Source organism: Phacochoerus africanus, chromosome 7 (genome assembly GCF_016906955.1).
Source record: "Phacochoerus africanus isolate WHEZ1 chromosome 7, ROS_Pafr_v1, whole genome shotgun sequence".
NCBI classification, from domain to species: Eukaryota; Metazoa; Chordata; class Mammalia; order Artiodactyla; family Suidae; genus Phacochoerus; species Phacochoerus africanus.
The window spans coordinates 37,654,722-37,678,591 of NC_062550.1; the positions used below are offsets into that span (position 1 = coordinate 37,654,722).

At 40.5% G+C, this 23,870-nt stretch overlaps 1 protein-coding gene across 5 annotated transcripts in view; it reads left to right on the plus strand.

The window, feature by feature from the left end:
* Window positions 1–14,179: 14,179 nt before the first annotated feature.
* The window catches only part of RAB3IP (RAB3A interacting protein), a 49,286-nt gene continuing 39,595 nt past the window's right edge, over window positions 14,180–23,870 (plus strand). Inside the window, exons 1-2 of one of the 5 annotated variants that reach the window (XM_047787186.1) lie at window positions 14,180–14,353; window positions 15,055–15,192. In XM_047787186.1, coding sequence (XP_047643142.1) covers window positions 15,182–15,192 — 11 coding nt within the window. In that variant the 5' untranslated portion in view covers window positions 14,180–14,353; window positions 15,055–15,181. Of the gene's footprint in view, window positions 14,354–14,429; window positions 14,458–15,054; window positions 15,193–23,870 lie in introns of those variants that run through there. The other 4 variants (XM_047787191.1, XM_047787189.1, XM_047787187.1 and 1 more) reach the window with 4 other exon arrangements.

The following is a 23,870-nucleotide window of genomic DNA, read 5'->3' on the forward strand; positions in this document are numbered from 1 at the left end:
GGGACAGATGCCCATTCCTTGCAGCCAAAAGTGTCTGCCTGTCTGGCAAAATTTATCTCACATGGGGATGATGTCAGCCTATTTCTGGTCCTGAAAGATATTTACCTAAAGCAAAAACTCATTGATTAATTTTGATTATGTCAGTGACAATACTGTTATGTATGCAACTGAACAATTCCTTTTTTTTTTTTTTTAATCTTTTTGCCATTTCTTGGGCCACCCCTGCGGCATATGGAGGTTCCTGGGCTAGGGATGGAATCAGAGCTGTAGTTGCCAGCCTACACCACAGCCACAGCAATGCAGGATCCGAGCCGTGTCTGTGACCTATACCACAGCTCATGGCAATGCTGGAACCTTGACCCACTGAGCGAGGGCGGGGATCGAACCCGCAACCTCATGGTTCCTAGTCAGATTCATTAACTACTGTGCCACGACGGGAACTCCTCCCTGAACAATTCTTGAGATATCTGAACTGTGTTCAAGCAGCATATCCTGAATTTCTACTCCAAATTTGTGTTACTGATAGTTGCTATCAGCCTAGATTTCAGCAGTTTCATGAAAGCGAGCCTTGTAGACAGAAATTTAGGACAACTTTGTGATTTATATGCCACTTCTCAAATTCTAATTGTGTCTCTTTTGATAGCACAGTTTCCTTTTGGGTCTGTGAAATTAAATTCATTTTATAATCAAGCTGTACAGATAGGAGAGATACTTGGTAATTCAAACACATCTTGAGGTTTGTATACCAAAAGCAGCTGCAGAAATGTAAAGTATGGTTCATAGTCCTCAAAATATGTGTCTTCTGAAATTTGGACTTTATTTCTACTAAAATAGTACAACTCCTCAAAATCTCTAACTTCACTAAGCTCAGAGAAGATGCCATGAGCTCAATTCACATGGCTGTTTTGAGCCTGAGATCGTTACTTCCTGAAACAAAAGCCCCTCATTTCCCCTGTGGCTTCAAGCTCAGTATATTCAGTTGTTTCATCAGACCAGCAAGAAAGCACAGTCTCTTGGGCCCCTGCATGTTGAGCAAGCTGGGCCCTTTCAAATCCCCAAAGTCCTTGACCTCAAAACATCTCTTTAACAAGTTCCCATAACCTATCCTTCTGACTTCATTAAAATAAACCCAACAGCACACATTGCTTTGTCTTTATCCAGTCTGGTGATGGTTAAGAGCACTGGTACAAAAACATGTTGAGAACAATAACTTCTGTTCTTACACTAAGACTCTTCTTATATAGCTCAGGTCACAAATTTGCCTGATGAATAATGCAAAGAGCATCAGACTTCTCCTTTGTCTTGAATTAGTACTGAAGCATCCCTAGCCCTCTTTCATTACAGGTTTCCCACCTATAGTAAACATGTTTGTACATAACTTCTCAAACTCCCTACTGGCAGAGACGGCCTTTGAAAAGGTCTGTTTTCTAGCTAATCAGGGTCAGCTAGGCCACTTGTTTATAGCATTCCAGTCCATACCTTTGGCATATGGACTGCACATTTTAAATTTAAAATAAAATAAATATTTTTACATTGTTGTTTAAGTATGTGTCTGTCACAGTGGTTTTCTTTTGCTTTCTTTCTTTCTTTCTTTCTTTCTTTTTTTTTTTTTTTTACATTTGGTAGTTCAATATATAAAGAAAATAAAAGAGAAAAAGAGAAGCCAGCTGTACCAAAAGGGAGATGATGCACAAAATCCCTAGGTCTGTTTGAAGCCCATTTTGATGTAGTTAATTTCTGTGGCTAGTCCATGGGTATATGAAGAAAAGATATAGTCTTATTTTCATATATAATTACATAAGCTTATAAATATAAATGCATGTATATAACTTACCTTATTAGTTATGTTTTAGGTCTTCTCTAAGCTTACTTATTTTTGTTATTTTTTATGACATGATTAGTCATGGTTGTGTTGATTTTTTCTTGAATTTCTTGTGGTTCATTGCCTTTTGAATTTGAATGCTCTTATTGGTGTATGGATGTTCATAAGTGTAAAATCTTAATTTTTCAGTTCATGCTTTATTGTTATAAATAAATAATCTTTGTCTTTGTCTCATATAGTGCTTTTTCCCTGGATTAAGCTTTGTTTGAGATATCATTTTGATCTTGGCTTCATTTGCTTGGTAAGCCTTCTTCTATTTTATTTTTGCTTTAAATCTCTTTTTTTTCTATAACATATTGTTGGAGCTTGATTTGATATTCCATCTGAGAAATGTTTTCAAGTAATTGGTAAGTTTAATCTTTTTCCATTTATTGAAATAAAAATTGTTTTATGTTAGTATACCTGTCATTTTTTGTTATGCTTTTAGTTTATATAAATCATTTAATTTTGTTGTCACTATACAGCTTATATATTCTTTGTGTATGCATGTTTTTTGAACTTGAAAGGCATGCATTTTTGTTCCAGTAGATAGCTTAATAACTTTATAACCATAAGTATTTTTAGATATTATTCAAAGCAGTGAGCAATATATTTCCTATTCTTACCATCCTCATTGTTATTTTGTTGTTGTTGTTGTAATTCTTATTTATTTTCTCTTTCAACTTCTGTTAGTTGTTTTATTACTATATTTTCAGGATTTTAAAAATGTACTCTGTTCTATGAACATAATTCTCACATTTGTTTTAGACTTAATTCTACAGATAAATGGAATCAAGGATTATACCAGCTTTTTTTTTTCTTTCTTTCTATATTCTTGGGTGGCTAAGATTTATCCTCTACTAATGCCATATAAAAGGGCTCATGAAAACCATATTGCTTTCATTTTAAAAAATGATGTCTATTACTTTTTACATTTGAATAAGTTTCTCTGGTATCAAATTCTTGGGTATGTTCAGATTTTGATTTATTTCCCTTATAGATATCTTGATCATTTTTATCTAGCTATCCAAAAGATTTTCATTAGCTTTGAAATCCACTACTTTACTAGATTAAGTCTTAGTTTGAATATTTTGTGCCATTTTTTTTTCCTTTGGGATATTATATGCCCCTTCTATCATTGATTTAGGTCTTGTATTTCTGGAAAGTCTTTCAAAATATTTATCTAATTTTTTTTCTGTCTCAACTTCTAGATTATTTTCTTGGTTTTCTTAATTATGCTTTTAATGAATTTCTTTGGTGTCTAGAATTTATACATATTTTCTCTCTAATCCTTTTAAAATAATTCATTTATTTCCATTTCATTTTATTTGCTTTTCTCAACCTGGTATTCCATTACTCATTAAAAATATTTTTTGTGTCCTTAATAAATGTTTATTCTTCTTTGTGCCTTCATTTTTGATATAGTTTAATTTTGTTTCCTTCCACTTTTCAATTCATATTTGAGCTCCTTTTGTGGTTTTGCTTTATTTTTTTAAATTTCAAGTGAAGAGAATTAAGAAAGTTGAGTTGATCATACTTGTCATTGCATGCCATATTAACATAGTTGATGCATGCAAGGCCAGTCTTATCTATTTCTTCCTTTTTATTCCAATTTCTATCCCCCATAGGCAACCATTTGCATGTGTTAATGTGTATCTTTTGATGTGTTTTTTTTAAATGTGTACTGTTTTTATGTATAGACTTTTTTTTTTTTTTGGTCTTTTTGTCTTTTTGCCATTTCTTGGGCCACTCCCGCGGCATGTGGAGGTTCCCAGGCTAGGGGTCTAATCGGAGCTGTAGCTGCCAGCCTACGCCACAGCCATAGCAACACAGGATCCGAGCCGCGTCTGTGACCTACACCACAGCTCACGGCAACGCTGGATCCTTAACCCACTGAGCAAGGCCAGGGATCGAACCCGCAACCTCATGGTTCCTAGTCGGATTCGTTAACCACTGCGCCACGATGGGAACTCCTGTATATACTTTTTAATGAACATACATGGTAATGGTCATATATCTTTTTTTTTTTTTTTTCACTTACCATGTTTTTAAGATCCACTCATGTTGCTTTGTGGCCCTCACATCAGCTGCTTTTCATGTGGCATAAATCTCCACAATGTGCATGTACTACTTTTTATTTATTCACTCTCCTGATGATAGAGTGCTTCCAACTTACAGGCACCACAAAACCCCGTTCTCTTAGCCCATTCAGGTTGCTGTGACAAAACACCACAGACTGGGTAGCTTATAAAACACAGAAATTCATTTCAAAGACCCTCTTCCAAGTTGCACCCTTAACTTTTAAAAATTTATGGCTATACATTTTAAAATTTTCTTTTGCTTAATCACAACATTTTTTAAATCAGAGTTTTAATTTGCCATTTTTTCCTATTCCTTTTTTTTTTTTTTTTCTTATGGTATCTTTCCATGCTGGTTTCTTTTTGATTGACTACTCATCTTTGAAGGAAAAGTTAGTTTTCCAGGATATGCAGCTCACACAAGGTTTGTGCTGAGGAGGACCCTGGGCCACACTCCAGCCCAATACGAATTCTCCTCGTGACACAAAGGTTATGTGGATGAATTCCTTTAACTTCTAAGAGAAACTGGTGGTTGCAGGGCTGCTCACATTTCAGAGACCATCTTTTCCATCGTGCCTCACCAACAGAATGCTTCCTGTATATATGGCATGTCTGAATGATCCCTCTTCCAGCTGTGCCTTACTTCCTTCTCTTTCATAATAAATCAGGCTGAGGGGAAGCACTGCTGTCAATACATATAGTTGATTGCCTAGTTTCAAATGAAGGATTCTTGGTTTTGCCCCTAAGTTAATTGTTGAAATGCATTTTGTTGATGTTTCCTGAGAGCTGTAGCCATTGGCATATTCTGGACGTGTCTCCATAGTGCATTTTATTTATTTATTTATTTTATTTTATTTTTATTTATTCCCACTGTACAGCATGGGGATCAAGTTACTCTTACATGTATGCATTTTTCCCCCACCCTTTGTTCTGTTGCAATATGAGTATCCAGACATAGTTCTCAATGCTACTCAGCAGGATTTCCTTGTAAATATATTCTAAGTTGTATCTAATAACCCCAAGCTTCCGATCCCTCCCACTCCATAGAGCATTTTTAAAAATCATTCTTTTGGAGTTCCTGTTGTGACTCAGCAGGTTAAGGACTCGACTTAGTGAGGATGCAGATTCAATCTCTGGCCTCACTCAGTGGGTTGAGAATCTGTTATTGCCATGAGCTGTGGTGTAGGTCACAGTAGGTCACAGGTGTGGCTTGGATCCAGTGTTGCTATGGCTGTGGTGTAGGCCTACAGCTACAGCTCTGATTCAACCCCTAGCCTGGGAACTTCCATGTGCCGCAGGTGCAGCCACCAAAAAAAAAAAAAAAAAAAAACTCACTGTTTTGTGTGTATATTACATTATCTCAACTAGACTGTAGCTTGGTGACCCTTTTTGTATCATTTTACTTTTCTCATATCCTTCACTGTTGATTCTTAAAGTTGAATGTTATAAGAACTGCTTCCAATGTTTGTTAAAAATGTCAGTAGTTAAGCCCAGTTCTCAAAGGTTTTTTTTGTTTGTTTGTTTGTTTGTTTGCCTTTTTTTTTGTCTTTTTGTTGTTGTTGTTGTTGTTGTTGTTGCTATTTCTTGGGCCGCTCCCGCGGCATATGGAGGTTCCCAGGCTAGGGGTTGAATCAGAGCTGTAGCCACCGGCCTACGCCAGAGCCACAGCAACGCGGGATCCAAGCCACGTCTGCAACCTACACCACAGCTCACGACAATGCCGGATCGTTAACCCACTGAGCAAGGGCAGAGACCGAACCTGCAACCTCATGGTTCCTAGTCGGATTCATTAACCACTGCGCCACGACGGGAACTCCTGTTTTTTGTTTTCTTTTTTAAGGCCCACACCTGCCTTAAAATGGGAGTTCCCACTCGGCTGGGGTCGAATCAGAGCTACGGCTACAGCTGCTGGCCTACTGCCACAGCCATAGTAATGTACGATCCGAGCCATGTCTGTGACCTACCACAGCTCACTGCAATGTCAGATCCTTAACCCACTGAGTGAGGCCAGGGATAGAAGCCACATCCTCAGATACTAGTCAGGTTCATAACCCACTGAGCCACAATGAGAACTCCCAATCCTCAAAGATTCTGATTCATAGGACTTGGGCTAAACATACTCCTCAGGTGATTCTGATGCTTGTGGTTCACCGACCGCACCTTGGAGGTAGCTACTCAGTAGTTTTAATTGACTGATTTACAAGGGCATGGGCATTTGTGTGAGAACTCTTGGCATATGTAATAGAAAAGACACTGCTTTACTAAATAAGACTGACTGAGATAACATATGTAGCAATAGAGAAGGTACTGAGGCAGGGATGTTTTCCTTGGAGAATGCAGAAACATTTTTTTTCCCTACCTCAAAATATTCTGTGATCTGTTCAATTGAGTGCATTTAGCGACTAAGGATATGCAATAATATTGATAAATGGAAACATCAAAGTAGGGCAATTTTCCATAAAAATATCTCAGACTCTCCCCAAATGACCCAAGAAATACAAGTTATCCATAGTTTATGTGACCAACCAGGCAAGTACTCCCTTAGGGTCAACTTAACCACATTGTGGATCATTTGTTTATCTGTGCACATGATAGATACAGTGCATGTTAATTTCTCCCTTCTTTCTTCCCCTAGACTATCCTTTGTGGCATAGTTTTCTATTTTTCTTGGGCAGAAGATTTTCAATGGAAAGACTACATTTCCCAGCCGCCCTTATAACCATGTTTGGCCGTGTGACCAAGTTCTTATGAAGTAATGAATCCTACTTTATTTTTCTTCATAGCATGCCGGATTACTTTATGTGTCATTATATATATATGTTCCTGTATTGACTGTCTCCTCTACTAGAATGTAAGAGCCATAAAGGCCAGGAAATTGTCTTATCCTCTCTCATACTTCCAGCCTGTAAATCAGTATTTGGCATGTAAGGGACACTCAGTAAAGAAGGGAATGAATGCATAAAAGTTACCCAAATATATAGGGCTTATTAGATACTATAGGACATGTGGGTTCCCAGTATTCTTACAATAAGGATGACTAATAGGCTTCATAATGGATAGTTTATCCTGATTGGAGTTATAAGTTGAGCTTGAATAATCCCTTTCCCTGTGTATACTTATTTTCAAATTCATATTTGTAAAGAGAAGGGAAGTGACTGGGTTTATTTCATTCGACGGAATGAAGGATCACTGCTGTAGATCTTTGTTGTTGAAGGCTGACCTTCCTCATATCCAGTCCAACCACACAGGGTCGCTTTTGGCTCAGGTGGCTCTAGAGGTCCAGTTAATAATGGTCAACATGGCATGGTTGGTTTTTCTTAGTTGTATAATGGCATGAGTCACAGCAACCTTGTGCAGAAAGACCATCCCTCCTCACATGAATGTGGTGAATATTGCTAGCACGCCCATGCTTTCAAAGTGAATACTGTCCTTTCAAAATAGTTGCTTCATTGGAAGTTGTATTATATTACATGGGTATCAAATGTGTTTGAAAACATTTTTCAGATGTTCTGTTTTGAAGTAACACAATGAAAATATACAGACTAATATTCCAAAGACCTAGGTTTAGGACCAGCATACATTAGCTCTGTGATTTTTGATAAACCACCTCATCTTTTTTATCTCAGTTTCCCCATTTGGGAAAACAGGTGAGGAGGTGAGATGCTTTAAAGGTGTCCTCCGCCTCCAATATTTTATGATTCTATAATTACTTTCAGAGCTTTCATAGCATAATTGTTAACATTCCCAATTATATCAAACACCCTCTCTTTGAATGTAGATTTGATTTTTTTTTTTTTTGGAAGAGACATAACATTTATCAGAGCCAAGTCTTTTAATACTATGTATGGCAAAGGTAGATGGTACTGTTTTTAAGGCTTGGAATTATCATGCTTGCTGTTATTTCTATATACTCATTTGCAAGTGGCAGAAAACACAACACAAATTGGTTTAAACAAAGAGAAAATTACTCGCTTGTGTAAGTAAAAAGTTCAGGGTCTCCAGCTTCAGTCACGGCTTGATCCAGGAAGTGAAATAATGTCATCAGGACCCATACTTGGTTTTCTTATCTCTCAGATCTGCCTTCTCCCTGTTGGCTGCTTTCTCAGACATGTTCTCCATTGGGTGGCAAGATCACTGCCAGCAGTCTCAGGCTTACATGTGCTCTTCTCAGCAATCCTCACAGAAAGAGATTTACTTTTCCCAACAATTTTCCCAAAGTCCCAGACTTGATTTTTATTGGTCCTGCTGGAGTCATTTGCTTATTATGAACCAATCACAGGGACCAGGAGGATTCTCTGACTGGTTAAGCCTGAGTCACATGCTCACACCTGAAGTGGGGGGAATTCAGTTCTAACTGAGTCACATGGACTGAATGTGGTGGAAGGGTACCTCCCCAAATCATTGTGTGGATCTCAAAAAGGTATAATGGATGCTGAACATTAGAGAGGGAGGGAGGGAAGGAGGGAAGAAGAGAGAGAGGGAGAGAAACTAGTAGTCAGTTGATGCAGTTAACAAATTCATCCTTGGAAATGTTGCCTTTCCTGTTTTGTTGCAGTATAGGCACTCACCATGTCATAGGCGCTTCCCATCTAATTTCCTTGCCTTTAGTCATCCCCCCTCTCCCCGCCCTAGTACATTCTAGGAATTGTCACATTACTCTTTCTAAAGCATTGCTTTGAGCATTTCACTCTCCAGCTCAAAATTTTTCAGGAAATCTCTTCTGACTACCAAATTCCATATTCTTCAGGCTGGCATTTAAGATCTGCCACCATCTGGCTCCCACATGTATTTCCAGGCTTAATCTGCACTTGTCCCAGGTTCACTCTTCACCATGGTGTTTTCCCTACAAGGCCTTTACTCTATTTGTATATTCTATCCCATCATCGATTCTTTTATCCCAAGTCTGATATCAGATGTTGAGCCAGAGGTTGCCAGTTGTCTCCAATATCTGTTCTCTCTTTCTTCTTTAGGATTAGAACCACTGATATCTAGCCGGGCATATGGCCACTCAGTAGAGATTACATGTTTCAACATCACTTATAGTTAAGTTCTGACTAAGAAGGTATACGTGCAGTGATGCATACAACTTCTGCAAGTGCTTTGAAATAGAGGGGTGCTCTTTTCTGCCTCTTTTGCCGTTCTGCTCCTGGGAATAAGGATATGATAGCTGGAGCTTGAGCAGCCACCTGATGGTAGAAACTGTGTCTTCAGGATGGGGAAGCCACATGATAGAAGGAGCCTATGAGGAGTTCCCATCGTGGCACAGTGGTTAATGAATCCGACTAGGAACCATGAGGTTGCAGGTTCGATCCCTGGCCTTGCTCAATGGGTTAAAGATCTGGCGTTGCCATGAGCTGTGGTGTAGGTCGCAGACTCGGCTTGGATCCCATGTTGCTGTGGCTCTGGGGTAGGCTAGCGGCTTCAGCTCCGATTCGACCCCTAGCCTGGGAACCTCCACATGCTGTGGGAGCAGCCCTAGAAAAGGCAAAAAAGACAAAACAAAACAAAACAAGAAGGAGCCAGTGTCCAAGTTGACCAGGGAGCCACCACATCAACCCTGAACTGCTGACACTTACATCAGAGAAGTATATTTTGTTAAAGGTACTGTTATTTTGAGGGTTTTTTTTTGTCTTTTGTCTTTTTTGTTGTTGCCGTTGTTGCTATTTCTTGGGCCGCTCCCGCGGCATATGGAGGTTCCCAGGCTAGGGGTTGAATCGGAGCTGTAGCCACCGGCCTACGCCAGAGCCACAGCAATGCGGGATCCGAGCCGCGTCTGCAACCTACACCACAGCTCAGGGCAACGCCGGATCGTTAACCCACTGAGCAAGGGCAGGGACCGAACCCGCAACCTCATGGTTCCTAGTTGGATTCGTTAACCACTGTGCCACGACGGGAACTCCCTATTTTGAGTTTTTAACTACAGCAGAAACCAATCTTTCCATGAAAATATGTTATTTAGGAAAATTTACTGGTGGCCAATAACAGGAATCTATTCAACATCTAAACAAAATGGGAGAGTTATGTTAAGGACACAAGCATTTCTCCTAGAACCTAAGGGCAGGCAGGGTTGAAGGAAGTTTAGGGAATAGACTAGAGCCCGGGACTGAAACATTGTGGAAAAGCTGCAAGGCCATCTCATTGTCTCATCGCTCCTTCTCTTCCTTCTAACTGCAAATTATTTATGTATCTGGAGAGAGAAGCAATAAATAAATACTTGTTTCATGGATGGCAGTTCATGTGTCTGTGAAATACACTGAATCCAAAGCCAATTCTCAAAACATTTCCTTAGAAGTATGCAGCTAGATAAAGTGACTCTTTTGTAGGGGGTCATACATTTTAGAGTCTAAGTCCTTCTGCCAACCCTTTCTCTCAGCCCTCTGATTTCTCAGTTGCCTATTCCAACATCAGGAAAAGGGCGTGAAATACAGAGCTATCCATAATTGATCTCATGAAATATTTTAGAGAGAGCTCTGCATTTGGAGAGGAATTGCAAAAGCAAGCTTTCATGTGACACAAGCACTGGCCCACAGGGAAGTATTTTGTCAGACAAGCAAATTATAGATCATTTTTCATACAAATTTCCATAATGAGATTTTTGTTTATTTGTTTCATTTTGCACTGTTATTATTTACAATCTGGGTTCTTGCTTTTACCTCGTGCTTGTCTTTGAGGGTTTCTTATGTTCTTGTCAGCCTACTGATATGTTTGAGAAGATGTTTTATGTATTTAATCTAGTACTTTGGGTTGCTTTTGGTGGGAGAATCAGCCAATCCCTAGTCTGCCATACTGCTGGACACAAAGTCCAGTATGCTTTTTATTTATTTATTTTTGTCTTTTTTTGCCATTTCTTGGGCCACTCCCGTGGCATATGGAGGTTCCAAGGCTAGGGGTCTAATCAGAGCTGTAGCTGCCAGCCTACGCCACAGCCACAGCAACGCAGGATCCGAGCCGCGTCTGCGACCTACACCACAGCTCACGGCAACGCCGGATCCTTAACCCACTGAGCAAGGTCAGGGATCGAACCCACAACCTCATGGTTCCTAGTCGGATTCTTTAACCACTGCGCCATGATGGGAACTCCTATTTTTGTCTTTTTAGGGCTGCACCTCAGCATATGGAAGTTCCCGGGCTAGGGGTTCAATCAGTGCTGCAGCTGCTGGCCTACACCACAGCCTCAGGGTTTCAGGATCCGATCCATGTGTGTGACCTACTCCATAGCTCAAGGCAACACCAAATCCTTAACCCACTGAGCAAGGCCAGGGATTGAACCTGTATCCTCATGTATATTAGTTGGGTTCTTAACCTGATGAGCCACAATGGGAACTCCCAGTATGCTTTTTAAAAGAATTTTAACATCATTTATTTGTAAGATATTACCCTGTATTCTGAATACCAGGCCCCAAACTCTGGTGGTCCAAAGTTCACCATCTGTAAAGATGAAGAACTACCTTCTCTCCTCCATCAAACTGTCCAAATAAAGGGCTCATGAGATAATCTGAAGTCAGTTTGACACTGGAAGGTACCATGTAAATATACAACATTTTCTGAACTTTGAAAATAAAGCAGAGGCAAATGAGTGATAAAAGTTGTAAGTAAGGATAACATCCTTAGAATGATTTGTTCAATTTTAAATTTTTAGATGTTTGCGCTCATCTCCTTTGTTTTCTGGCCCCAGGTATGGATGGCAAAGTCTAAAGGTTTAAAAAAAAAAAACTATTATTTTACGTGCTGTATTTGACATTAAATTGTATAATTTATTTTTTAGTGAGAGAGAAAGAAGGCAAACTTGAGCACACTATAAAATCCATCGCCATGTTTTTAAAGTTTGTGAAGCATCTGTCCTTTTAGCATACATGTGAGCAATCTAACTTAGGATGCTCACAACACTTTATGTACTTTGCAGGCTGAGATTCTGAGTGTCTAACATTCTGTAGTGTTATCTTGGTCTCTGCACTGCAAGGACACTGATGTCCTGTTATAAGTAACTATGCAAATAGCTCTTCTCATTCTCAAACTGTGCTAGCAGGTCATATATCAAGTATATGATAGAAAACACCTCTAAGTCCATTCCAAAGAGCCTTGTGGATGACAGGTGATTTGCAAATAGCCCGACTTTGACTCAGGCATATGGCTATAGCTTAGTCTTTCCTGTAGATGCAGGACACCTTAGATCCTATGTAGAACACAGGATACGGATGGTCCTCTAGACATTTATATACCATGACGGTGTATCTGCATGCATGTCATTCACGAATTCTGTATTTTCTGAGCTAGTCCTTCTACATGTCAGGCCTTGTGCCTGTTCTCAAAAAGTTCATAGGGAAACGGGCAAAACTACAATTACCATTCTATGGGATATCTGCTAGAAAGAGCACAGTGAAGGGCACCTAGCCCACACTTGGGTGGGATGGGGCTGGATGGCAAGGAACGGGAAGGATTCATAATGGAATTGATTCCTGGGCAGAATAATGAAGGATAAGCAAGGATTAGCTAGGTAAGGAAAAGGTGGAGGGTCAGGGCATAACAAGAAAAAGGAACAGCATATATAAAGACAGCTTGTATGATGGAGTATGGCAAGACTGGAGAGCGCAAATAGTTTGCTGCATGTGCAGTTTATTCATTTTGCTTGGTTGTTATCAACATATTTGTCTTCTTGATTATGTTTACGTGCTTGGATGATGGAGATTGTGTGTAATGGTTTCTCTGTCCCCACATCTAGCAGTAGGCACACAGATCTAGCACGATAAATATTTGATGAATGAATGACCTAGCAGCATAAGGGAGAATAGTTAGGAGTCCATTAATGAGGAAGGTCATGTCTAGTTGCAGTAAGAGATGGGAGAGATTTAAGAATTATTTGGGGGAATTCCCGTCGTGGCGCAGTGGTTAACAAATCCGACTAGGAACCATGAGGTTGCGGGTACGATCCCTGCCCTTGCTCGGTGGGTTAACGATCCGGCGTTGCCGTGAGCTGTGGTGTAGGTTGCAGATGCGGCTCCATTCCCAAGTTGCTGTGGCTCTGGCATAGGCCGGTGGCTACAGCTCTGATTGGACCCCTAGCCTGGGAACCTCCATATGCCGCGGGAGCGGCCCAAGAAATAGCAACAACAACAACAACAAAAGACAAAAAAAAAAAAAAGAATTATTTGGGAATTAGAATGGTTAAGACTTGATATACTGGAGACGTCGTATAAAAGAGTAAATAATGACTTTCTGGGTTTCTGTTTGTATCATAGGTGGATCACAATAATGATGTTAATAACAGCTAATCTTCACTAGGCACCCTGTGTCATGAAGTACACAAAGTATTTTGCATATATTAAGCCATTTGATTTCTTAACGACTTAGGTAGGTAGTTTTATTATCCCCACTTATTGGGGCTATTAGATAAACTAGCCCAAGATCACCGATACAGCTTCTAGGTGCCAACCTCAAACACAGCAATTCTGATTTCTATAGCCATACACATACTCTTCTTTACTAACTCCAATAGACGTGATCAATATAAAAAAAAAAGTGTGTGTCCTACTGCACACATATATCATGTATATGTGTGTATCTCTTTTACCAAACATAGAAACGCGTACTGTGATGTGACTGCTTCTTTTTGATTAGATTTTCGGGATCCTGGTTTGTATTTTCACTTTTCCTCTCTGGAGAACCTAAAGTGAGGTGGAAGTTTGATAAAAGAGTTGACATAAAAGGACGAGAGAGGGCAGGTACAGAAACATTCTCGAATGCTCTAACAGCTGCTGGAATGCTGGGATCTAGGTTCTATCAGACTCCTCCCACCCATCCCCCGAGAGACAGACACACGCACGCAAGCACCGGCGCGCGCACACACAGACACACACACACACACACACACACACACACACCAACTCACATGCACATTGTAAGGTACAAATGCACGCCAAGTCTCACGTTGGTTCTAGCGGTTCTCAACTCACATCGAAGGTTCATTTTCCGACACTTGGAGAGCTCAACACGCTTCAAGTGAATCCGAGACCGCCTGTTGAACCCAAGGGAAACGGGGCTCAGAGCGGGTTCGCCCTGGTTCCCAGGGAAACCGCCCGCGGAGGCACCTGGGGCGGCAGCCCCACACCTGCGAAGAGCCCCGCCTGGCGCCAGGGGGCGCGGCAGCGCGTCGGCCTCTCTGGCCCCGCGCTCATCCGCCCCGCCCCCTCCCCGCCCCTATCCCCGCCTTCCTCCGCGGGGGCCCGACCGCTCCCGGCTCCTGGCCAGGCTCCAGGCGCAGGCGCAGTCCCGCACTCCCTCGGCCGTGCACCCGCCGCGGTGGAGTGTAGCGGCGTCGGCCGGCAGTCCTCCTCTCCCTCAGACTGCTTCGAGGCGCGCTCTTTGAGGCTCTACGAGCGCCCCTGAGCGCGGGCCGCGGCAGCGGTGAGTTTGCCAGGTGAGTGCGGCAGCGGGAGGGAGAGGCCCGGGACGCGGAGCACCGCCCCCCTCAGCGCCCGCCTCCCGCGAGCCGGCCTGGAGGGGCGGCCGCGGCAGGTGCAAGTGAGGGCGCGGCGCGCGGGGACCCTGTCCTGGCCCGACGAGCGCGCTCCCCGGTTTGGGCTCGCGGGCTTCGGGACCTCAGGGGCGGCGGCGGGGGCTTGGCGCGTCGGGGCATCAGGGCGCCCCCTGGGGCCGCGGTGGGCGGCGGGCGGCGGCGGCTCCTCCTCTGTCCCCCGGGCCCAGGCGCGTTACTCATTAACTGCGCAGTCCCGAGTGCCCAAGGCGGGAGCCCGACGCCCGGGGCGGGGAGCGAGACGCCGGGTTACCTGTCGGCCGGGCGCGCGCGCAGCCAGGAGCTGGGGGCCTGGGATCTTGGGGGAGTGTAAAGAGAGTTCCCGAACAAGTCTGGAGCCTAGCGCGGCGCGGAAGCTGCACCTGGCGAGGCAGTAGGCGTGGACCGGGGGGTCCTGGGGACCGAGAGCCCGGGCACCGCGCCGAGGCGTAGAGGTCACTCTCGCCAGGTTTCGGCGAAACCTGGTGGGCAAGAGCCGGTGCCCGGAGTCTCGCCTTAGAAGGCAGCTCAGTGCAGCCTTACTTTTGTTTCGGGGAGTTGAGAGGAGCTGCACAGACATAATTGTAATTGCACTGCCCTTCCAGCGTGGACAACTCGCTCCGACCGCCCCGGGAAAAGCGAGCTTAATGGACTCTGGAAGTGGTGATGTTAGATGGAATCTGCGGCACGTGAAGAGTTGCCAGTTGTTATGGGATTAAAACAAAACCTGTAATGGCTAAAGGGTAAGGTCTTGAAAATTAAGAGCGCTCAGTTAATACCGATTACGAAGAAGCTAACAGTTTAGTTTCGTGGAAATGTATTATATTCCGAGGCTACCTGTTTCCCACTCCTGTTTCCCCTTCCAACTCCTCATTTCAGAGTAGGGAAAGAGCTGTGTAATTTTTTGCCGTGGAATGATTACATAATTTGAGGAGAGGCCGATAAGAGGATTAAAACAAAACTGTTCTATTGTAAATCTGTTGAAAGGCCCAGTTTCTGTTCATTATCCTCAATCTTATTTTGTGCATGCCATTTTAAAGAAAAAAAAATGGTGAATGACATATCAAGGAGAAAAGAGGCAGGATGGAGAAAAGGGCCAGAATAGATTTGTAGACCAATCATAGTAAATATTTGATACTGTTAAATATTCCACCAGTTTTATGGGGCTTTGTTCTGTTAACATTTGTTATTTATTTGCTAGTACCATGCATTTTGATAGGACGTTTCATGTTTGGACAGATACTGTATCCCAAATATGGTTTCTGTGATCTAATCCTAAAGCCCTTGTAGAATTTATAGAAATACACTTGCAGCTATATAGTTTTACTACAGTAGCATATTTCTTACTATTAGAAGAAGAGCCTTTTCATTTTTTCTTTTTCCACTGTGGTAACGTTATATATTTATGCTTACCTTTGTGAACCCAAGTGGGACCGTTTAATGTAACTTTTCCTTAAATGTTCGGCAAACAACTCATCTGTGGTATTGAATGCCTCTAACTTTTCACCAGGATGGATACGTGATGTTCACCTGCTTTGTGAATTCTCTGACTAGTGGGGTTTCTAATTAGATCCAGTTGTAGCTTTTGAATTAGTATAGCTGTGTATATGCTCTCTTTCATTTTATTTTCCTCCAATTTTCACTAAACTCTCAACTCCTGCAACACACACTCTGAGTGCAGTAGACACTCTACAAATAATTTTTAAAATTGAGTCTTAGAAGTCTTTGTCATCACCTCGTTTTTTGATATGGTAGAACAAAAACTTGTAGATTACAGCAATTTTACATGTATTACTGTAGTTAGTATACCTTTTCCTCCTCCTTTTCTGAGCAGAACTCACTGGATCAGTTTTAATGAAAAATTACTTCCCTGTTTTTTAGCATTTTTAGCATTTTAGCTGCTATGCATATGACTTTGAGTAAATCATTTAACTTCTGAGCTTATTTTTTTCCATTTATAAATGGCTATAGTAGTAGGTTGAACCATATGAATTTGCCAGTATTCTGCTGTTGTAGCTATGGCTCAACCTAGAATGAACTTCCTAATAGTGGCATGAGAATTAAATGGGATACTCCATGTGGGAGGTGGGGGAGAGGAACAGATAGCTGGAGAGTGGGCCATGCTTGTTGCTTCAGGTACCTTGACTCCTTTAGTCCTCAGAACATTCCTGGCATATAAGTGGTGTTACTGCTTTTTACAGATCAGGAAATTGAGGCTCAGAGAGGTGAAATAACTTGCCTCTGGTTATTTAGTTGTCAGTGGTCCTGTAGCTGACTAATGGCAGAGCCAGGATTAAATGCCCAGTGTGACTGTCCAAAATGGAACTCCTAACAGGCTTGCTCCTTCCATTCCTGGACCACACCTTCTGTGAAAGAGCTTTGTGACTACAAGAAGACATGCAGATGAAAGATGTTGTTATTATTTGTATTTCTTGTTAAACATCCAGGTTTACTGATGATGGTGATATCTGCACATCTCCTCCTGTGGGGTCTAGCGCTTGTGGTGTATCAGGTTCTGGTCTAAACATTATGCCAACTCAAAACAGACTCTGACAGTGACCTAAGAGTTAGGTAATACTTTATTACGTTTTATAGTTGAGAAGATTGAGGCACTGAGAGGTTATGGAGCTTGCTCCAGGTCACACAGCTAATTAAGTGAGAGAAATAGATTAGAAGGCAGGCAGTTTGTTTTTGATGTCCATGCTTTTAACCACTACACTCTACTCCTTCATGTGTTAGGTTATCCTGCTGAAGAATTGGTTTTAATTAGCTTTTATGAGATACTTAATATTGGTGTAATAAGTAATTCTTAATGTGTCACCAGAGATTTTTAAATCGGATATTCATTGAGCTTCTACCCTGCAAGTCACAGTGGGGGTTAAAGGAAAGACTTTATAAGGTGTCTGGAAGGTAAACCATATAATCATTCCCATGTCTTTTATAAGTTCCTCAAAATTTAGAAGGCACCTTCACATACCTATGTTGTTACTGTAACTTTAATGAGTGCCAAATAAGACAAAGTGCTGGAGTAGTTGGAGAGCGGGGAGGATGGAAGGATGAGTGATTGGTGGAGCTATTTGTGTGTTGAGGGAAAGCTTTGAGGATATTCTGAGGGAATACACTTTTTCAAACTAAACCTTTGTGCTATACATAATTCTATTTAAGATGTAGTTCAACAAAGGGTAAGAAATTGGTTACTAAATTACTTCCTTAAATACACTTCATATCCTAAAAAGAAACTACTGAGCTTTTGAAAACTCCTTTCTAGCTATTTTCTCTTTTTGCTGTACTGCTGTCCTTACCTTTGCCAGGTAGTACTTTGTTTTTCTTTTATGCTTCAAAGTACTGAGTACTTGCCTCTATTTTGGTGTTTTAATCTTTTTTTTTTTTTTTTTGTCTTTCTAGGGCCACACCTGCAGCATATGGAGGTTCCCAGGCTAGAGGTCCAATCAGAGCTGTAACCGCCAGCCTACACCACAGCTCACGGCATCCTTAACCCACTGATCGAGGCCAGGGACCAAATCTGCGTCCTCATAGATGCCAGTCGGGTTCACTAACCACTGAGCCACGAGGGGAACTCCAATTTTGGTATTTACTCTTGACATTTACATTGTATTTGTAAAAGTTTGTTGACAGTGTGGTCTCTTCCTCTAGTGTACCTAAGCTCTGAGGACATTATTCCATTTTATAGCTTGAGCATTGGGACTGGAATGTAGTAGATATGCTGCTGTGTTTGGTGACGGATGGTCAGTGGAAGAATGTTAGCTTCTATTGAAATCAGTCTAGCAGTGAAATGGAAGTGAGTGTCAGAATGAGAATTGAGGGGACTAAGGGAAGGAAGAGAAGGATTCCTACAGGGGGTGGCATTAACTTGCCCTCTCTGTTTCCCTTCCACTTTCCCTTTCAACTTAAAACTAAATGAGATAGTGTCTTTTCTTCCTTCTTTCCTTTTTGAGATCGTTTCTTAAGCTTCAATTGTATACAGAAAAAGAAATGGAAAAGTAATCTTGATTTACAGTAGGATGTCAGCAACATAAAATTAAATAGTTATAGCATTAGGCTAAGATTATTTAGATCGGAGGAAAAAGAAAGAAAATTATCAAAACAATTCAAGTTTGAAAGATTTGTTGCTTGTAGTTAATAGGGATGTAAATATAAGCATAATGGCAGTTGGTGAAATTCTACATAAACATATATGAATTGACAATCTAGTAGAAAGAAACTCTGTGCAAGAATGGGCGAGTACCTTAGAAGCATAAAGGAGCATACTGATGACAGCTTCGAACCAACCAAATTACTATCATTTGATGTATCCAGATGATATTGAGTATTTGTTTGTGGGTATCCGGTTGACAGATCAGTATAAAAGAGCAACCAGAGTAAGTGTGAAAAACAGTAAATGTGCATTCCTTTCCTGTTATGAAGAGAATTGCATTTGAACTCTGTACCTCTGAGAGACTTGTTTTCCCCTTTCTTTCCCTTTATCTCAAATAAGGACCCCTTCTAGTTTGTAAGACAGACCCCTTCGTATGCCGTTGTATCCCCCATCATTTATTTTTTTAGATATTTATAGGTATCATACATTTGTGTTGTGCTTTACAATCCTTGGAACCTTTTTCTGTTGACAGTTAAGCCATTTGATTTTCTCAAGTGTAGGTAGGGGAGATAATATCATCACCATTATTTTCAACAGTCAAATGTCGAAAGTGAAGCTCAGAGAAATTCAGTGACTTGCCCGAGTTCATACAGCCAGTTAATTACAGCACTTGAACTAGAAAGAAGGTTTTCTGAAGCTAGTTTGATCAAATGCTCAGGTTTCCCCATACTTTAAAAACTCAGTTTTTTCAGTCTTGCTGCTCTCTCAGAGTACTTACTGTTTTATCTCTATTTTTAAAACAAAAGTAGCCTAGAGTCGCTATCTCTACTCTCCACTTGTTCTGCTGTTTATTCCCTCTCTAAAGCCTCTTCTTGTTTATTTATTTATCCAATCAATATATACTTCAGTGCCTATTGAATGTTTAGTTGACCTGTATTCTTAACATATATAAAATAAAGAGGCTTCCACTTCTAAGAGAATGTTTGTTTCTTGTATATTTTTGTTCTAAGAATTTGTAGTTAAATGTAATATTAGTAACCCAGTAAGTTCTAAGAATTTTTCTGAAAACCCATAATTTAAGAATCTGCAGGAAGTTCCCTTGTGGTGCAGTGGGTTAAGGATCTGGCATTGCCACAGTGGCGTGGGTTCCATCCCTGGCCCAGGAACTTCCACATGCCACAAGTGCAGCCAAAAAAAAAAAAAAAAATCTGCAGTAACTAACATCTCTCAGTATGTCAGGTTGTACATTTAAATCCTGTGGAATTAGTAAGTGGAAATTAATTTGTGGACTCTTTTAATAAAACTGGGATGGTTGTATAGCTTGATTGGCTATCTAGTTTTTCCCTTGAGTTATTAACTAAATTCACACTTATAAACATAGGCTGCTTCTTAAAATATGAACGTGAATTTTATTTTGTTACAAGCAAAATGTTAGTTTGGAAACCAGCTTTAGTGAAAGTTAATGAGAAAGTGATTTTTTATGTATACATCTTTTTTTCCCCTTTACTTATATAGTATATGAATAAATCTTAGAACTTTCTAGTTATGGAGAATTTAAAATGAAATAAATAGATGCAAAAGTACAATGAACCTCAAATTTCCCATCATTTACCCCGTCAACAATGGTCAATCCTGCCCCATCTACTTTCTGAATTATTTTAAGCACATTCCAGGCATTGTAGCCTTTCATCCATAAGTATTTCAGTATGTATTTCTAAAAGATAAGGACAGTTAGCTACAGTACTATTACACACTTTTAAAAATTAACACTAATTCCTTGGTATCAAATATCCACAGTTTGTAAAAAATACACCATAAGGCCAGTCTGGTAAAATCAGGCTCTTGGTTTTTATTTATGTGCTGTCCCACCTCCCCTAAGAATTAGAAGGGGCTGAATAAGTATTTTAAATCCCAGCATACAGCAAAATAGATAAGGAAATGCTGATAGCAAAGAAAATATAGGGGAAAAAATGGAACACAAGGTAATAGCATATGCTTATTTTAGTAGCAGTACTTTAGAGAAACTTTAGTTTTTTCTTTCTCAGAGTAAAACAAGCTATCAGAGATTAAATATGATTCTTCTGTTTGGATTGTTCACTTCTTATGGTTGGTTGAGTAAGACTGCCTTAGATATCCTGTGTCTTTTTAAAATTTTTTTTATTTTGTTATGGCTGCTTCCATGGCAAATGGATGTTCCCAGGCCAGGGATTGAATCTGAGCCATAGCTGTGACTTACGCCACAACCGAAGAGCCTGTGTCTTGATCAAACCTTTATCCGAGTCTTATTGCTAGCCCCCCCCTTTTAAAAAAATCATTTATATATATATATTTTTTTTTCTACTGTACAGCATGGTGACCCAGTTACACTTACATGTATACATTCTTTTTCTCACATTATCATGTTCCATCATAAGTGACTAGACAGAGTTCCCAGTGCTACACAGCAGGATCCCATGGCTAATCCATCCCGAAGGCAACATTCTGCATCTATTCACCCCAAGCTCCGAGTTCTTCCCACTCCCTCCCCTTCCCCCTTGGCAACCACAAGTCTGTTCTCCAAGTCCATGATTTTCTTTTCTGTGGAAAGGGTCCTTTGTGCCATCTATTAGATTGAAGATATAAGTGATATCATATGATACTTGTCTTTCTCTTTCTGACTTACCTCACTCAGTATGAGAGTCTCTGGTTCCATCCATGTTGCTGCAAATAGCACTATTTTGTTCTTTTTTATGGCTGAGTAGTATTACATTGTGTATATATACACCACATCTTCCTGATCCAATCATCTATCAATGGACATTTGGGTTGATTCCATGTCTTGGCTATTGTGAATAGTGTTGCAATGAACACATGGGTGCATGTGTCTTTTTTAAGGAGAGTTTTGTCCGGATATATGCCCAAGAGTGGGATTGTTGGGTCATATCGTAGTTCTATGTATAGTTTTCTAAGATACCTCCATACTATTCTCCATAGTGGTTGTACCAGCTTACATTCCCACCAGCACTGCAGTACATATTTTCTCCACACCCCCTCCAGCACTTGTTATTTGTGGACTTATTAATGATGGCCATTCTGACTGGTGTGAGATGGTATCTCCTGGTAGTTTTGATTTGCATTTCTCTAATAATCAGGGATGTTGAGCATTGTTTCACATGCTTGTTGGCCATCTGTATATCTTCCTTGAAGAACAGTCTATTCAGGTCCTTTGCCCGTTTTTCAATTGGGTAACGCCCTTTTAAGTGATTGTTGGATGGACTGGAGTCAGGTTTTGGAGTCACATACACCAGAGTTTGAATCCTTGGTCTGTTATTTATAGATTGTTTGATCTTGACAAAAATTAATCTCTCATCCTCAGTTTCTGTATCTGTAAAATAGATAATAAGAATTACTTCAAAGGGAAAGCTGTGAGGAATAACTAGAATAATGTATATAATGTATATGTCACACATACAGAATGTAATAATGTAATACATGTGTGTATATGTCGAAATGTGAAGAAGCTATTGTTCTGAATGTTTTTCACGTATAGATCTATATGCCTCCATCCTCTCATTCACAGTGCATTACCTTGGCATCAGATCAGACCGTCATAATCTCTTGCCTAGCCTGTTGCAGCAACCTCTTAACTAACTGCCTCTAGTCTCTCTCTAATTAAAGTCCTTGTTGCCATGGGAGTCATTTTTCTAATGACGTCATGGTACATCTGTACTTCTTAAAATGTAGATCTGAGCATCTCTTCAGGATAATCTCCAAGCATCTTTTTCCATGTTAAACGATGCTTTTAATTATCTGTCACATAGCTGCCTCTCTAGCCTGAATTTCTGTCATGCTTTTTGGGTGATTAGTTTCATTAGTGCCAAACAAACCCATATTCCCTGACTGCCTTGTCTTATTTCCCTGCCTCGCCCATCCACTGGACTCTCACTCAGCATTTAAAATCTGGCTTATATTTTACTTCTCCTTGAAACTTTCTCTTCCTCCTTCTCTCCCCACAACCCTTAGGGTAATCATTTAGGCCCTGTGCCTTCTCTTTTGTCCATTTTAGAACTTAGTTCCAGGATTTGCCCTGAGGAGTTGAAGCTGATGATTATCCTTCCACTCAAACTATGATAAATATAATTGATAAAAATTATTAAGTACACTTATTTATACTTTAATGTATTTATAAAATATGTTTAATAAGTGTATACATTATTAAGTTTTTTAGGCATTCATTAAATTAGTTAATGCACATGAAATTCTTAGCCCCATATGGTTGACTGACACATAGTTAACTTTCAGTAAAATGTTGGCTGCTGTTTTGCTGACCTGGAAAGAAGAAATAACATAAAATGCATACTAGGAATCAGAAGCAAATTGTTTCCAACAACTTTTTTAAAAAATTGAGAATCAGCTTTGTTACTTAAAACTGAGTGGTAATAAAGCCAGCCAAGCTGTGATGGTAATTTCCCCAAGAGTTTTTAATGCTGTCATCCTTTTCACTCATTTGTAGTGATGCTTGACAAGTTTAGTTTATGAGTTGGGATAACCTCCACTTGAAATTCATTTTTTAAATTACTCATTACTTAATGCAAAGAGTACTACTGCTTGAAAATAGCAGTTAATTTTATTCATATAAGAACTTTGAATACAAAATAAATCTTAAGTCCTCCATGTACTATTTGAAAGAGCAGAAGATTTTCAGATAAGTGTGACCAGCAGCTCATTACCAGCTAAATTAAAACATTGTATAGCACAGGGAACTCTACCCAATATTCTGTGATAATCTATATGGGAAAAGAATCTGAAAAAGAGTGGACGAGTGTATGTATAACTGAATCACTTTCTTGTACAGCAGAAATTATCACAACCTTGTAAATCAACTATAATTCAATAAAACTTTAAAACATGGAAAAAATTTATGGAAATTTTACATGCTTGAAAAGGGACTACATTTAATCTTAAAATAATCTCATTTTCAGGAGTGACTGGAATTTAAATAATGGTTAAATATATGTCCCGGAATAGGGGAGTTCCTGTTGTAGTGCAGCAGAAACGAATCTGATTAGCATCCATGAGGACACAGGTTCGATCCCTGGCCTCGCTCAGTGGGTTAAGGATCTGGCATTGCTGTGGCTGTGGCATAGGCCAGTGGCCACAGCTCTGATTCGACCCTTAGCCTGGGAACCTCCATATGCTGTGAGTTAGAAAACCAAGCTACGGGAGTTCCCGTCGTGGCGCAGTGGTTAACGAATCCGACTGGGAACCATGAGGTTGCGGGTTCGTTCCCTGCCCTTGCTCAGTGGGTTAGCGATCTGGCATTGCCGTGAGCTGTGGTGTGGGTCA